Raw genomic sequence first — 15291 nt, 5'->3', positions numbered from 1 at the left:
TTCATATTCTCGAAAGCAATAAAACATAAAACTGATAAATTAAAATCAAAATCAAACAAACAGGATACACAAGAACAGAAAACCATAACTATGATATAGGATTACTAAGTGTTATATACATAAAATAAGAATAACTAAGAAAACACATAAAGAACATACATTAATCCTAAAGATAAATCCTAGTCACCTTCCTTTGTTAAGGATATTTGATTTTCTCAACTGAAGTGAAAAATTAGGGATACAAAAGCAAAAGTGGGCTTGATACAATTGTTTTTTTTTTTCTTAAACTTAATGGGCCTGGACTATTTTAATTTATTTTGGTAATGTATTAAATATTGGTGTGCGTTTAGTTCTTTGGTTCGGTTTCATCAAACTTCGGTTCGGCTATTTCGATTTCGGTTTTTTGAAGGTGGACACCGAACACCGAACCAAACTAGTTCAGTTCGGTTCTTTTGGTTTCGATTTTTTGAAGTTCGGTTCGGTTTTTTAATTTTTGATATTTATGCCCAGCCCTAATGGGGATATCTGGATGCTAGAGGTGGTGGCTTACAGTAGGGCGATGAAAGACATGTACAATGGAATCAAGACTCGAATAAGATGGGAGGAGACTCGTAACACTTCCTAGTCGAGATGGGGTTACACAGGGATCAACTCTTAGCCCGTTTCTATTTGCTTTTGTGATGAATGAATTGACATGCCATATTCAAGATGAGGTGCCATATTGTTTGTTCTTTGCAGATGACGTAGTACTGATTGATGAAACTCACGGCAGAGTGAATGCTAGGTTGGAGGTTTGGAAACAAACTCTAGAGTCAATAGGGTTCAAGTTGAGTAGGTCCAATATGAATATTTGGAGTGCAAGTTCAGTGATGCAATGGATGAGACAGGCGTGAAAGTAAGGCTTGATATACAGGTCATCCTCAAGAGAGAAAGTTGCAAGTACCTTGAGTTTTTAATCCTATAAAATGGGAGATCAACGATGATATCACACATCATACTGGTGCGTGGTGGATGAAATGGAGGCTCACCTCCCAAAGTTTTTTGTGATAAAAAGGTACCACCAAAACTTAAAGATAAGTTGTATAGAGTGGTGTGGTTAGACCGATTTTGTTGCTTAAGGCGGAGTGCTGGCCAACCAAGAACTCTCATGTTCAGAAGATGCCAATTGCTAAAAATGAGGATGCTAGGATGGATATGTGGACATACTAGGACAGATAAGATCAGGAACGAGGATATCGAGGATAAGGTGGGAGTGGCATTTGTGGTGGATAAAACGCGGGAAGCAACGCTAAGATGGTTTGGGCATATGAAGAGAAGATGCATGGATACCCCAGTGAAGAGATGTGAAAGGTTAGATATAGTGGGTATGAGGAGAGGTAGAGGTAGGCCGAAGAAGTATCAAGGAGATGTGATTAGACAGGACATGGCACAACTTCAAATTCCCGAGGACATGACCTTAGATAGGAGGATATGGATGTTGCGGATTAGAGTAGAAGTTTAGTGGGTAGTTGAGCGTCGGGGGGTTTTGGCTTGGTGGTAGTTTGGAGCACTATGTTTGTCATAGTATTAGCCTTATCCAAGTATTTTCTTGTTTTTGATATCTGGTACCATCTGCTGTTTATTGTGTTTCGGTTATCGTATTATTTTGTTGTTGTTACTGTTTTTTTAATGCTTTGTACTACTTTCCTTATTAGTTGTCATATTTTCTTCACTGTCGTATTACCTATTTCATAATTATTTTGATTTGCTGCACTTGAACCGAGAGTTTTTCGAAACAACCTCTCTACCTCCACGAGGTAGGGGTAAGGTTTTCACACATTCTATTCTCTCAAATCCCACTTGTGGAATTACACTGGATGTTTTGTTGTAGTTGAACATAAATTACAAGGCGGATAAAGTATAAGGCGGATGTAGTGGTGTGTCATTGGTTTATCAGAATATTGTAGTAATTTTGATTAGGGGTAGGTTCTAGGTTTGGATTGGATACAAAAATATTGATTTAATTTCTTGATTTTCAAATTTTAAAAACTATACTCTAAACTAAATACAAATAAATTTGGACTAGATGAGATGTTTTAAGTTCAATTTCAAATTAATCGACCTGAGCATTTCAATTTTTTCAGGCTTAAACATGTGTTAAATCTAATTAGTATCTTAAATATCCTTATAAGTCCATTGAAAAGAACTCTGATCCTTTGGCCTTAATTCATATAGATATTTGTGATATGAAATCAATGTCATCTCACGGTAAAAGTATTTCATAACTTGTATTGACGATGACATTCGATATTGCTATCTTTACTTACTTAATAGTAAAGATTAAGCAATTGATGCATTTAAGCAATATAAAAATGAAGTTGAAATGCAAATTAACAAGAAGATTAAAACGACAAGAAGTGATAGGGTAATGAATATGAATCTCCTTTTGAAGAAATATGTTTGGAATATGACATTTGTTGACACCTGATTTTTAACCTCTCGTAATTTACTTTACTTACTCCGGGTCCTTGGATAATAAATAAGATAATTTTGCACACTCACAAGGATTTCTAAATAATTTTAAACAATTTTTCAGGTTGACATTTTTACTTCCATAAATTAATAGGGGCACTTTCAAAGCTTTATTAATTATTCAGAAATTTATCAGCATTTTACAGTACTTTCTATAATTCCCCACTGCAGCTGATGCAATTTCAAATAATTGTTCATTTAATTCAGTAAAAAATCAAGAAAAGTTAGATAAAAGGCATTTTCATTTATTTTTATCCAAGGAATTTGAGTAATTAAAAGAATTCACTACTTTTACCCCCTCGAGCTTTGAATTATAGGCATGTTTGTGCCACTTATGGCAAAGTTATTTTAAATTGTGATTTTTTTAGCCTAATTATTATTATTTTGCATTAATGACCATCTCATGGTTAACCAACTCATGGTTCAATACAGCTGGGGTCAATTTTGCAAATTTCTGAATTCCGGACGGCCTTAATTGAAATGGCCAAGCCACGTTGATGCAAATCAGTCTTAATTGGTTAAATTAAATACCGGAGTAAGGCTGCGGCACTTGCAAATAATTAATTGGGAGGATATTTATGTAATTAATTACAAAGATTGACTGTAATTACAATCTTTATTTACTGAAGGGTCAATTTGAGGCTTTTTCTGCAAAAGTGGGTTTCAAAACTCTTTTTAATTTTGTTACGTCTTCAATCGCCGTCGTTTTAATTATTTCCTATTATGATTACGTACTTTGAGTAACAACCTATTTTATTGGATCATTTTTTTTCACTACAAGCGTATATACACTCGATATGTGCGCATATACGTGCGTAATATACAAAAGGGTCAGATTTTAAAAAAAAAAAAATAGGGCCAGGTCCAGCCCACAAAGGGGCTGACCCTGCCCAAGAAACTATATAATACTCCTTCGGTATAACGACCAACATAAGGGGGCTATTGTGTTATTTCAAAGAAGGGGCTAGGGTGAAACCCTAGCTGCCTCCCTACTCCTTCACCCCTCTACCCCCTTTCCCCCCCTCTCGTCGGGTCAAATCGCCGACTATTGTGCGCCACCAGTACAGTGACGTCGTTGGGTGGTTGAAAAGAGGATAAAGCATTAAAAGCTTCGTCCTTTTTTCCTCTGGTTTTGCTCGATTTTCATCCAAACAGTCCCTATAAGGTACGATTCGCGATTTAGGTCTGTTTACAGTTGTGACGAGCATTTATGACCATTGATTGGCATGAATCTTGAATCTGAGCCCTTCCTTTATGATCTGGGCTTGAAATTATGAAGTCCCAGATCGTTGTTTTAGACATTGAGAGCATCCTGGAGGTCAGATTTTGAAAGGGTTAAGATTTGAGATATAAAAATTCTCAAAGTTGAATATTTTTTAGTTTTTTAAGGTTATTTTGATTTGCTCGAAAATCTAGTATCTAAAATCTTGGTTTTATTTTATTTTTGTCGTTGGGCTTGTGTTTGGAGAGGGGAATTTTCTAAAATCCACGTTTGGTCTTGGTCGTGCCCAAAAAAGGTAATATTCATTTTGTTTATTGCCTTCCTTTAAATTTTTGTCGATTTTGCTTCCATTTGTTTGTTTTTGAATGGTTTGTTGTTAGTAATAGATAGTTGTTTCCAGCTTGGTGTAAATAAATGTAGACAGCAAGTTATTGCTATTGGTTTGATTAGATCATGTTGTGACATTTTTATCTTTATGGAGTTCAATTATGTTGTAAAGGTAATCTAGTTTAGGTTGTTGTCATTTGTTTGTTTTGAATGATTTGTTGTTAGTACTAGATAATTGTTTTCCAGCATTAATTGTTGTGGTAATTTCCTTGGTCATTTTTGGAGCTGATGGGATAAAAGTAGGCAGCAGGTAGTGTTGTTGGTTTTGATTAAATAATGTTATGGCATTTGTTCTGCCTTAACGCAGTCCAATCATGCTGGCAGAGGGAGTTCATTTCTATGTCATGAGTGGGTTGTCTATTTTCTTTGAACTTAGGATCAAAAAATGAATTAGTTTGGTTGAGATGTTGGCTGATGGTTTGCTTGATAATGGTATGGGATGAGTAGCATAATAGGTTAAAGAGGGGAGGGAGTGGCTAATTACTTTGGTTGGATGAGAAGAAAGATGAAACAAGCTTGCAGTTGATAATTGTGTGAAAAGATGATCATAGCCTGATCCTAGATAGGTTCATGACATCCTGTTGGTGGTACCATGACTATGCAGTCCTATATGGCCTATTTCCCGATCCTGATGAAATATGTTAAGATTAAAATGGTAAGTAGGGGTATATAACTTGGTCTTGTGTTGGTGGATGTCTATAGTATGAGTCCTACCTATTGTTGGAAAGGGAAGGGCTATGTGGAAGAAAGTGATTCTGAAAAGTAGGATGTGGTGTCTTATCTGTCTTCCTTGTTTGTTTTCTTTGTGAATTATGTGAGCCTTTTTATTCAGAACTTGATCATTTGCATCTAATGTTAGTCCCCTATCTGGAAAATCCTATATGTTTGTTTAAGTTGTCTTCATCATGTATATCATTGATGTCATGCCTTGACCTCTTACGAGGGTGCAGACCTAGGAGACATAATAAGGCTGCACTAATGTGATTTTGTAAAGGTGTGGCCTTGTACTACTTCATCATCATCTAAGACTTGTCATTTGTTTTTGTCGTACATTTCCTTTAGGTGGTTTGGATCAACCTGTAATCTGCAAGTTTGTTCTTTAGTTTTCCACAAGCCCCCTATGTGAACCTCTACTTGTTCCGTAGCAAAACTGAATCACTCTATGTCTGCTCTCACATAAATGATATTTCATGTCCTCCCTCTTTACTTGTTCATGCCTGCTGAATAGAGACCCTCTCATATTTTTAGAGTATATGTGTTTGGCCTAGAGTAGCTTGCATCCCCTTATAATAAGTATACCCTGCATGTTTTCCCTCATTTCTCCCTCTGTTTTTGCTTTATTTTCTCCCAACTTGCTAGTTGAATTTGTATGAATTAGATCTAAACATATACCTTGGCAATTCCTTTGATTGGACTTAAACCAACACCTGTGTATGGCCTGCCTCAAACTTTAAACCTCCCCCCTTAATCCAAGGTTTGCTTGATTGTTGCTTGAATGTCACTTCTCTAGGATAGCAGGACTGTAATAACTTCTTCTTCTCAGCTATAGTCTGAAACATGAGACTCATAATACCTTTTTCCTAGTCATCGACTTTGTGCCAAATAGATCAACATAGCTAATTTGGAGTGTCAACTTGCCCTTTTTAATTTTACTTGTGCATCTTGACTTTGCTTGGTTGATTGTGCCCTTGTCCTGTGGGTTCTGTGTTGTCCTGCTGATCCTATGATCAGCCTATGGTTGAATGGTATGATCCATGCTCATGTCTTATAGCCCCTCTATGCATTTGTAGATAATATTGCCATAGCATTTCCTCCACACTTGGTCCCTACTTGCATCTGCTCACTAGCTCCTTACTCATGTCTATTTTTCAACATCATCATGACCAGCCCATCCCTTTTTTAACACCATGTTAGCTTCACCATGACTTGTTTATGACCTCTGTGTGTGTCATTACTTGCATGATTTCCCACTGCTCTGATTAATTCCCTCTGTATTATGGATGCAATGCATTCCTTGCCTGTTGACTTGCTCCTTGCCTCTGCTTTCTTCTCTTGGCTGCACCATCTTGTTTGTTTTGCCTCACCTAGTCATGTAGTCCTAGGTATCCACTTTGTCTACTCTTTGCACATTACTGTAGCCTGCACTTAACTATGTATTGAAGATCTAGAAATTGGTCCTTATGGCATTTTTATGGTTTGTGTTGAACTTATGGCCATGCTGCATTCCTTTGCTGGTGCTAAGCTCCTTTGTTAAAACCTCTTGTTTTTCCCTGCTTTTGTCTGAGGCCTTCTCTGCTGGATAAAAAATGTTTTGTTTGGATCTCCTTGATATGGAACTTTGCTTAGGCCCTCATCATGTCCCTATCCCTATCCATGTATGATCCTGCCCAGATTTCCCTTCTAATGTGATTAACTGTTGCTGTTCCCACACACATGATTGGTCACACCATCTTGTTTAAAGCAAGCTTAATGTCATTTTCCTGTGTGTACAAAATTTGCCTAAGAGTAGTCCTGCATGCTTCTTGGTTCTATGAAGACCTGGCCTTAAAATGGGCCTGAGTGATTCTTCTTCTTGAGTTGATCTTGCTTCACCTGTGTTGCTATATCATCAGTAGCCTTTGTTTCCCTCAACCTTGTTGTGAAAATGCTAATAATATTCCCATGTTGTGCCTCGGCTAATCTGCTGAATCTTACCTGATTATTTCATGTTATGCCTTATCTATATCTTTTGTTTCCTGGGCAGTGTTGTTGTTTTGTTATGTGTGAGCTTAGTTGATTTTTTTTCTAAGTCTTACAGCCCTATGCTCTCTACTGTCTCACTTGGGGTTTATTAGTTTTGAAATGAGTCGTGGTAGTTTGGGGTTGTCCGAGCCTTCCCCGATGTTAGCATGCCTGGGGTCCCTAGAAACCCCTTGGAACTTGTGCGACGTCGGGTATACGGGGCAAGGACCCAGTCCCCATACCATGTCAAGTCTCAAACTTATAAACTGCTTTAGATAAGCTAAGTCAAATGGGCCCGATTATTTTTTTGAGCTTATTTTAAGCACAAAATGACTTTAAGCTGACCAGCCAAACACTCAAAAAAACTGAAAACAGCTTATAAGCAACTTATAAGCCAATCCAAACAGGCTCTAAGAACTGATTTATTTCTTTAAAAAAGTTCTCGGTCCTTTATGATTCCCACCTACTACAAAAGATAAGAAGTAGAGAAATAAGAAAGAAAAGAAGAAAAAAGAGACAATTACCTATAAAAGACTGAGTGTTTTTCTTGAAGGAATGAATTGTCGTCCTCTATGATACCCTGCCAGTATATGATATACCATGTGGGTACCATAGACGACTTAGTGGCATTTTTTGAAGGAATGATCCAATTTTTTATGATACTCTGACAGTATATGATATATATACCATATTACTTAAGGGTAGCATGAATTGAGAAATTGAGGGAAATTAAAATTTGAACAAGGTTCTTTTCACAAAGCGACTTTGTCCCTCATTGATTAAAGAGAAGAAAGTTATTGTGCTTATATATAGAAGCACTTCTTCCAACTCTTAAAGGGCTGAAAAGAAGGCAAGCCTCGTGTTGTCGTCGTTGCTCGACTTGATCAACTTTGACTTCCTCCTCGCTGGCTCACGGATTTTGATTTTGGTTTTGATCACATAATATAATTGATTGATAAATTTTTCCACCAAAGTTTTTTTTTTTTTTTTTCGTTAATTTGTCGTGACAGTTTTGAATTAACTATATCAACAATGATCATTTTCCAAAAATAAAATTGTACAAGTTCTGGTTCGGATATGTGTTTCCCGAAAAGGCACCTTCATACCTCTTTCAATTCACCCAGCCTTTGGCTATAAATTCTGAGGCTTTTGGCCTCATTTTTACACACTGAAATATACGAAGATAATTCATCTTCTTCTTCCCCTCTTCTGTGCATCATTTTTAAAAGCAACAGTACATGTTAGTGTGATTTGCTACCGTTTATTAAGTTTGCTGAATTTCTGCAATTTCAATTCCCTAGTTACATAATAGTATTCCCTTCAATCTTTGGAGGAATTAATCCAGATCTTGAAAAATTGTGAGGGAATTAAATCCCTTAAGGAAACACAATTTTCTATTTTGCTAGGAACTTGTTATTCTAGCTATTTTTCTATTTCCAATTGCTAATTTCTTAACACGAAGATAACAACAAGTACTAGAAGTCACAATAATTGATAATTTAGAAGACAATGAAAAAGATCGATGTCAAAGAAAACTCATTTGACTCTCAAAATCTGAAAATGTCACATAAATTAGGACGGGGGAAATAACTTTTACAATGCGCTTTAATTAAAATACATCAATAATAAGTATGTAATTACACTCGTGCAACCAAATATGACAATAAAATTATCATATAATTTTGTTATGAAAAAACAAATAAGTTATTCTAATTACTAATTACACTGTAATACTATATAATTACTACATTGTGTAATTATTATCTTAATAATTATACACTAACTTCCTAACTGGCCCTAAATTAAGTTCACTTATTTTAAATTTGATTTTTTTAAAAATATGTTCACGTAATTATTCCCTCCATATATTTTTACTTATCCACTATACTAAAACATATTTTCACTTTTACTTGTCACTTTAAGCATATAAAGAGAAAAACATAAATATATATTTTTTTCATGTTTTTTCCTTAGCATTAATTATTTATTCCTCAAATTATTTCAAAATTTAAGACTAAACATCAGTTAGTAATATGAGTATTATGGTAAAATATTCATATTAATTATTAATTCTTAAAGAATGTGATTCAAACTGAACAAGTAATGAACGGAGAAAGTAGTGAAAATCAGATGGAGCGGTCTACCAAAAGATTTGAAGTTCACCTCTTATAAATAGAAACATTGATATCAATTATCATTGCCCTTTTACTCTTCCCTTCTTTTTTTTTCTCCAAAATAAAGTTCCTTCTTTGTGTAGGTGGGGGCTACACCTCATAAATTCGTAATCTCATGAAGTGGGATTATGAAACTCAGCGTTTCTTTTTTACTTTTACATTGCTTTTGGAAATAAAGTTAAACCTAGTTTTTATTTCGTTTCACCTACTCAAAAACATTCAAATTATTGCGCTCAAGGCAGCAAGGCCGATAAGTTACCCAAAATGAATCTTTATGAGTTGAGAGTTTTGATGGTTACTCAGCTTTGATTAATTGATTATTATACTCACTCAACTAAGTCATTCAATTTTGTCTTGTTAGCTCACATGGTAAATTTAGTCAAAAATATAATTTCTGATGCCTATTTAATTGACGTGACAACTATAAATTCTTAGAAAAAAATATTTACGAAATTAAAATAAATATTTATATTTTTTAGGATTCAATTCATCATAATTATTGCATAAAATACTAAATGTTTTACGGAAAAGGGCCTAAAATACCCTCGAACTATTGAAAATGGAGCAAAAATACCCTCCATCCACCTTTCAGCCCCCAAATACCCTTACCATCCACCTATTGGGTCTAAAATACCCCTATTGCTAACAGAATATTCTGGTCAAACACGTGGCATTTTTTTATTGGTTGGCTTATAAAATTAATTAAACTAATTGACCAGATAACCCAAGTGCCCCCACCCCCTACCCCCTACCCCCCCCCCCCGGTGATTTGTTTTTTTTTTTTTGAAAAAAATGTTGACATTTTTTTTTGCACCCACCCCGCACCCCTACCCCCCCCCCCCCCCCGACGCAAAAAAAATTAATATTTTTGAAAAAAAAAGTTTTGACGTTTTTTTTGGGTTTTTTTAGCTGGGAGGGGAGGGGGCGTAGAGGGAGGGTGCGGGGTGGAAAAAAAGTCAACTTGTGCCTTTTAGATTTTTGGGGGGTGGGGGAGGGGGGGGTGCGGGGGAGGTGTAGGGTGCGGGGTGGGGTGCAAAAAAAATATTGTAGTCTACACTTGTGCCTTTTAGATTTTTGGTTGAAAATATACCATGTTTTTTAGGGTGAGATATTTTTTTTTTTTGGTAACTCAATTACATTAGACATTTTAATTTATCAAGACATTTCACAGTACTTGTGCTTTTTACTAGGAAGTTGAGAAGCGTAACAATTTTTTTTTTGCACCCCACCCTGCACCCTACACCTCCCCCCCCCCTCCCAGCTGAAAAAAAAAGTTGACTTGTTTTTCCACCCCGCACCCTCCCCCTCCCCCCACTCCCCAAACCCCGCACCCTACGCCCCCTCCCCTCCCAGCTAAAAAAACCCAAAAAAAAACGTCAAAACTTTTTTTTTCAAAAATATTAATTTTTTTGCGTCGGGGGGGGGGGGGGGGGTAGGGGTGTGGGGTGGGGTGCAAAAAAAAATGTCAACTTTTTTTTCAAAATTTATTTTTTCACGGGGGGGGGGGGGGGGGGGGGCACTATCTGGTCAATATTGCAAAAGTTAATTAGTTTAATTAATTTTATAATCCAACCAATAGAAAAATGACACGTGTTTAATGAAAAGATTATGTTAGTGATAAGGGTATTTTAGACCCAATAGGTGGTGATAAGGGTATTTTAGACCCAATAGGTGGATGATAAGGGTATTTGGGGGCTGAAAGGTGGATGGAGGGTATTTTTGCTCCATTTTCAATAGTTCAAGGGTATTTTAGGCCCTTTTCCGAATTTTTTAATATTATTCATAATTAATACATGAAAATAATGAACATATAAATATATAAAATTTTAGATTGAAAAAACAACTTAAATACAATATTTAAAACATATAATAGAAGTGAGGCTCAATAGCCCAACCTCTCCTGGCCCGCTAGCCTCAAGGTTGGGCTGAGGCCAGCCCACGAGGCCCAAAAATAATAATAAATAAATTAATGTTTTAAAAATATAAGTAAATTAAATGAAAAGATAAAAGGTAATGAAAAAAAAAAATATACTTACTACTAAGTAGTAAATTAGAAACTGGAGTTATGCTTTTTAGTCTTAAAAATTATGTTGTGTTTAATTTGATTTGGACGTGACTTGAATTAGTGAACAAAAATAGTCCGCGGCTCATTTAGGACTGAGTTAGGATGTCATTTTAGTGGCCTTTTAATAAAAAGGGTCAGTCCGTCCTAGCCTATTTAATTCTTTGGTCATTTAGGCGGTTGGGTTAGGCTGGATCAGGCCCTTTTAACACCTCCAAAGGTTCTAAAGGCAAAGTGAATGATTATTTTGAATTGAAGGGAATGATATTTATTTATAAATTTAACGGAAAAGGGCCTAAAATACCCTTGAACTATTGAAAATGGAGCAAAAATACCCTCCATCCACCTTTCAGCCCCCAAATACCCTTATCATCCACCTATTGGGTCTAAAATACCCTTATCACCACCTATTGGGTCTAAAATACCCTTATCACTAAAATAATCTTTTCATTAAACACGTGTCATTTTTCTATTGGTTGGATTATAAAATTAATTAAACTAATTAACTTTTGCAATATTGACCAGATAGTGCCCCCACCCCCCGACCCGACCCCCCCCTCGTGAATTTTTTTTTTTTTTTTTGAAAAAAAAGTTGACATTTATTTTTGCACCCCACCCCGCACCCCTATCCCCCCCCCCCCTCGATGCAAAAAAAATTAATATTTTTGAAAAAAAAAAATTTGACGTTTTTTTTTTGGGTTTTTTTAGCTGGGAGGGGAGGGGGGCGTAGGGTGCGGGGTTTGGGGGGTGGGGGGAGGGGGGCGTAGGGTGCGGGGTTTGGGGGGTGGGGGGAGGGGGAGGGTGCGGGGTGGAAAAAAAAGTCAACTTTTTTTTTCAGCTGGGAGGGGGGGGGGGAGGTGTAGGGTGCGGGGTGGGGTGCAAAAAAAATATTGTTACGCTTCTCAACTTCCTAGTAAAATGCACAAGTACTGTGAAATGTCTTGATAAATTAAAATGTCTAATGTAATTGAGTTACCAAAAAAAAAAAATATATCTCACCCTAAAAAACATGGTATATTTTCAACCAAAAATCTAAAAGGCACAAGTGTAGACTACAATATTTTTTTTGCACCCCACCCCGCACCCTACACCTCCCCCGCACCCCCCCCCCCCACCCCCCAAAAATCTAAAAGGCACAAGTTGGCTTTTTTTCCACCCCGCACCCTCCCCCTACGCCCCCCTCCCCTCCCAGCTAAAAAAACCCAAAAAAAACGTCAAAACTTTTTTTTTCAAAAATATTAATTTTTTTTGCGTCGGGGGGGGGGGGGTAGGGGTGCGGGGTGGGGTGCAAAAAAAATGTCAACTTTTTTTTCAAAAAAAAAAAAAAAATTCACCGAGGGGGGGGGGGTCGGGGGGGTAGGGGGTGGGGGGCACTTGGGTTATCTGGTCAATTAGTTTAATTAATTTTATAAGCCAACTAATAAAAAAATACCACGTGTTTGACCAGAATATTCTGTTAGCAATAGGGTATTTTAGACCCAATAGGTGGATGGTAAGGGTATTTGGGGGCTGAAAGGTGGATGGAGGGTATTTTTGCTCCATTTTCAATAGTTCGAGGGTATTTTAGGCCCTTTTTCGTAAATTTAATATAGAAACGTATGATATTTTCTTTTAATCCTATCTTAACCTAGTTAACTAGTTAATTATCCAATACGTACTTGACCAGTATGTGGAGTAAGGTTTCATGTGTTTCCTGTGTCCCATTCAATTCTTTACCTAACGCTATTCCCAATTCAATCACTTTTACCCCTCCTTTATCCCCCTCTTCTACACCACCCACTTTCTTCTGGTAATTTCTACTCTTAAATTGAACCTGCTTCTCAGATTTCCTAGGCATGTTTCTATATTTCTTACAAAGTCTGTGTGTGTTGAACAGGAAATGGATAAATTGGGCAGCTCAGGCGATGACTTGTTCGTTGACGACCTCCTTGATTTTTCCAATGACTTCCCTGACGACGACGACCAAGGACATGAAAACAACAATTATCTTTCGCCCCAAAAGCTACAACCACAGGATAAGGAAAGTGATAAAGTAACACTCACCAACAAGTCTAGCCTTATTCCTTCTGAGAAAGAAGATTTTGATTCTATCCTTGGTAGTCAACTCAGTCTTCCTGTAAGCTTAGCCCCCTTTTCTTACTATTATTGTTGTTTTATTTGCTTTGCGTGTCTGCCTTTTGCTGTTTGTTATTTTCGTTTCATTACTACTTCCTCCTAGGTTTATCAGAAACAACCCCTACCCTACCCTACTTGGTGAGGCCTGCATACATCTTACTCTGCTCAAACTCCACTTGTAAAATTACACGGGACATGTTGTTGTTCCGTTAAAAAAGAAAGTTTATTTTTTACTTGTATAAACTGGGTGAAATTAATGAAGAGGACTGACCCTTTTTTTGCAGGGAGGTGATTTGGACAACCTGGAATGGCTGTCTCATTTTGTTGAAGACTCATTTTCAGAGTATTCACTCACATACTTACCGGAAAAAGCTCTCCAAATTCATTCAAACACTCAAAATCCGGTCCAACAGCAGTCCTGTTTCACCAGTCGGGTTCAAAATAAACCGCCAGCGAAAAAACCGAAGAAGAAGATGGAGAAACGGGTCGGGTTTGGGGCGAAACAGTGCAGTCATTGTGGGGTGCAAAAGACCCCATTATGGCGGACCGGTCCATTAGGTGAGAAAACACTTTGTAATGCATGTGGGGTCCGGTTTAAATCGGGTCGGCTTTTACCCGAATACAGACCAGCTAGTAGCCCGACTTTTTCGAACGGGTTACACTCAAACAGTCACAGGAAAGTTTTGGAAATGCGTCACAAGAAGGAAATTGGAGCTGGCAGTTCAGACTTTTTGAAAGATTAATTCGTGGAAGTAGTAGACTATTAAGGAATTTTTATTATTTTTTGATAAGTTTAGGGAGTTCTGTTTTTCAAGGTAGGGTTTTGAATTTCAAATGTGTTAGTGTAAAAAGAAGAGATTAGTGTCTTTCGTGTACTCATTGCTACCCAGCAAACATCCAACAATTTTTTTTTTTTTTTTTTTGAAAGAAAGAAGAAACAAAAGGTTGATATGGGAAGAGTATGCTTTTTTATGCTTCTTTTTTCTTTTTGGTTTCTTAATTGATACTTCTTCCGTTCCCGCACGGTTGAAATTTCGAAAGTTAATTAAGTTTTTATTTAATCGGAATTTTTTTGCCTTTAAATTTTTAAGTTATTAATTATTGTAATTAATATTCCCTTCAATGCATAATAAGTGACTTTTTAAGCTTATGCATATCTCTTAAAAAGTGCTCACTGTTAGAAAATTATAAATGTTTTTACTAACTTACCTCTAATTAAATGCTTAGAAAATAAAAGATTAATGATTCTTGATTATGTAACTAAGGGTCATTTTGAAAGAAGAATATCAAATTTTTTTTAAAATTTTAAAGCAATACTTATTTTAAAATAAATTGAAAAACCTAAAAAGTTACTTATTATGGAATGAAGGAAGTAGTATTTTTAATGTAGTTTTTAAATATATAAATTTTGTTTCAAAGGACATAAAGCTTCTATTTTCGCATTCACAGTCAAATTTTAAAAGTTTGAATCTTGTGTCGTATAGAATTTTGGTGCACGAGGAAAACTATTAGTGGTCGTTTGGTGCATGGCCAAAATTATTCCGGGATGACTAATTTATCTCATATCTTGGGATTATTTTATACCATCTCCTATATGGTATAAAATAGTCTCAGGATAAGTGGTATAAGAAGGTATATCTCAACTTATACCATGGGATGCATTTTATACTTTGTTTGATACAAAATATAAATTTATCCCAAGATAAATTTATACCTTCTATCAAAGATAGTATAAAAAATTTATGCTGGGATATTCCAGCTTATACCATGCACCAAACGACCCCTTACTATTTTGGTGCACAAGGAAAACTATTACTACTATGTGTGTATATATTGGAGTTGGAGTGGAATGAGACATGTGGAAACATAGGAAAGATTGAAGATTTTAAATTTGTTGGGCTGAGTATTAAAGGTTCTCATCACTAACTCTGCCGTACTTTTTGAAATTTGAAATTTGGGGTTCAGAATTCAATATTTGTTTGTATATATTTGGAAATTTATACTCCCTCCATTTCATATTAAGTGATTTTTTAGATTTTTTATTTTATTTTATTTTAAAATAAGTGACACTTTAGGATTTCAAGAAGAAATTAATCATA

The 15291-nt window shown here is 36.2% G+C and overlaps 1 protein-coding gene across 3 annotated transcripts; it reads left to right on the top strand.

Moving 5' to 3' along the window:
- The first annotated feature begins 3528 nt into the window (after window positions 1–3528).
- Window positions 3529–14243, top strand: LOC132623713 (GATA transcription factor 6-like). Of its 3 annotated transcripts, none has more exons than XM_060338507.1 (3): window positions 3529–3676; window positions 12954–13193; window positions 13477–14243. In XM_060338507.1, exons 2-3 carry the CDS (start codon window positions 12957–12959, stop codon window positions 13933–13935), a joined length of 696 nt encoding a protein of 231 aa, XP_060194490.1. In that variant the 5' UTR covers window positions 3529–3676; window positions 12954–12956; the 3' UTR covers window positions 13936–14243. The 3 variants fall into 3 exon arrangements, with proteins under 3 accessions (XP_060194490.1, XP_060194488.1, XP_060194489.1); XM_060338505.1 differs by lacking the exon at window positions 3529–3676 and adding an exon at window positions 12716–12866; XM_060338506.1 differs by lacking the exon at window positions 3529–3676 and having other exon boundaries at window positions 12886–13193.
- The last annotated feature ends 1048 nt before the right edge of the window (window positions 14244–15291 follow it).

This window comes from Lycium barbarum, chromosome 12 (genome assembly GCF_019175385.1).
Source record: "Lycium barbarum isolate Lr01 chromosome 12, ASM1917538v2, whole genome shotgun sequence".
NCBI lineage: Eukaryota > Viridiplantae > Streptophyta > Magnoliopsida > Solanales > Solanaceae > Lycium > Lycium barbarum.
Note: the sequence above shows the minus strand (reverse complement) of the source record. Positions and strands in the feature narration are given on the sequence as shown.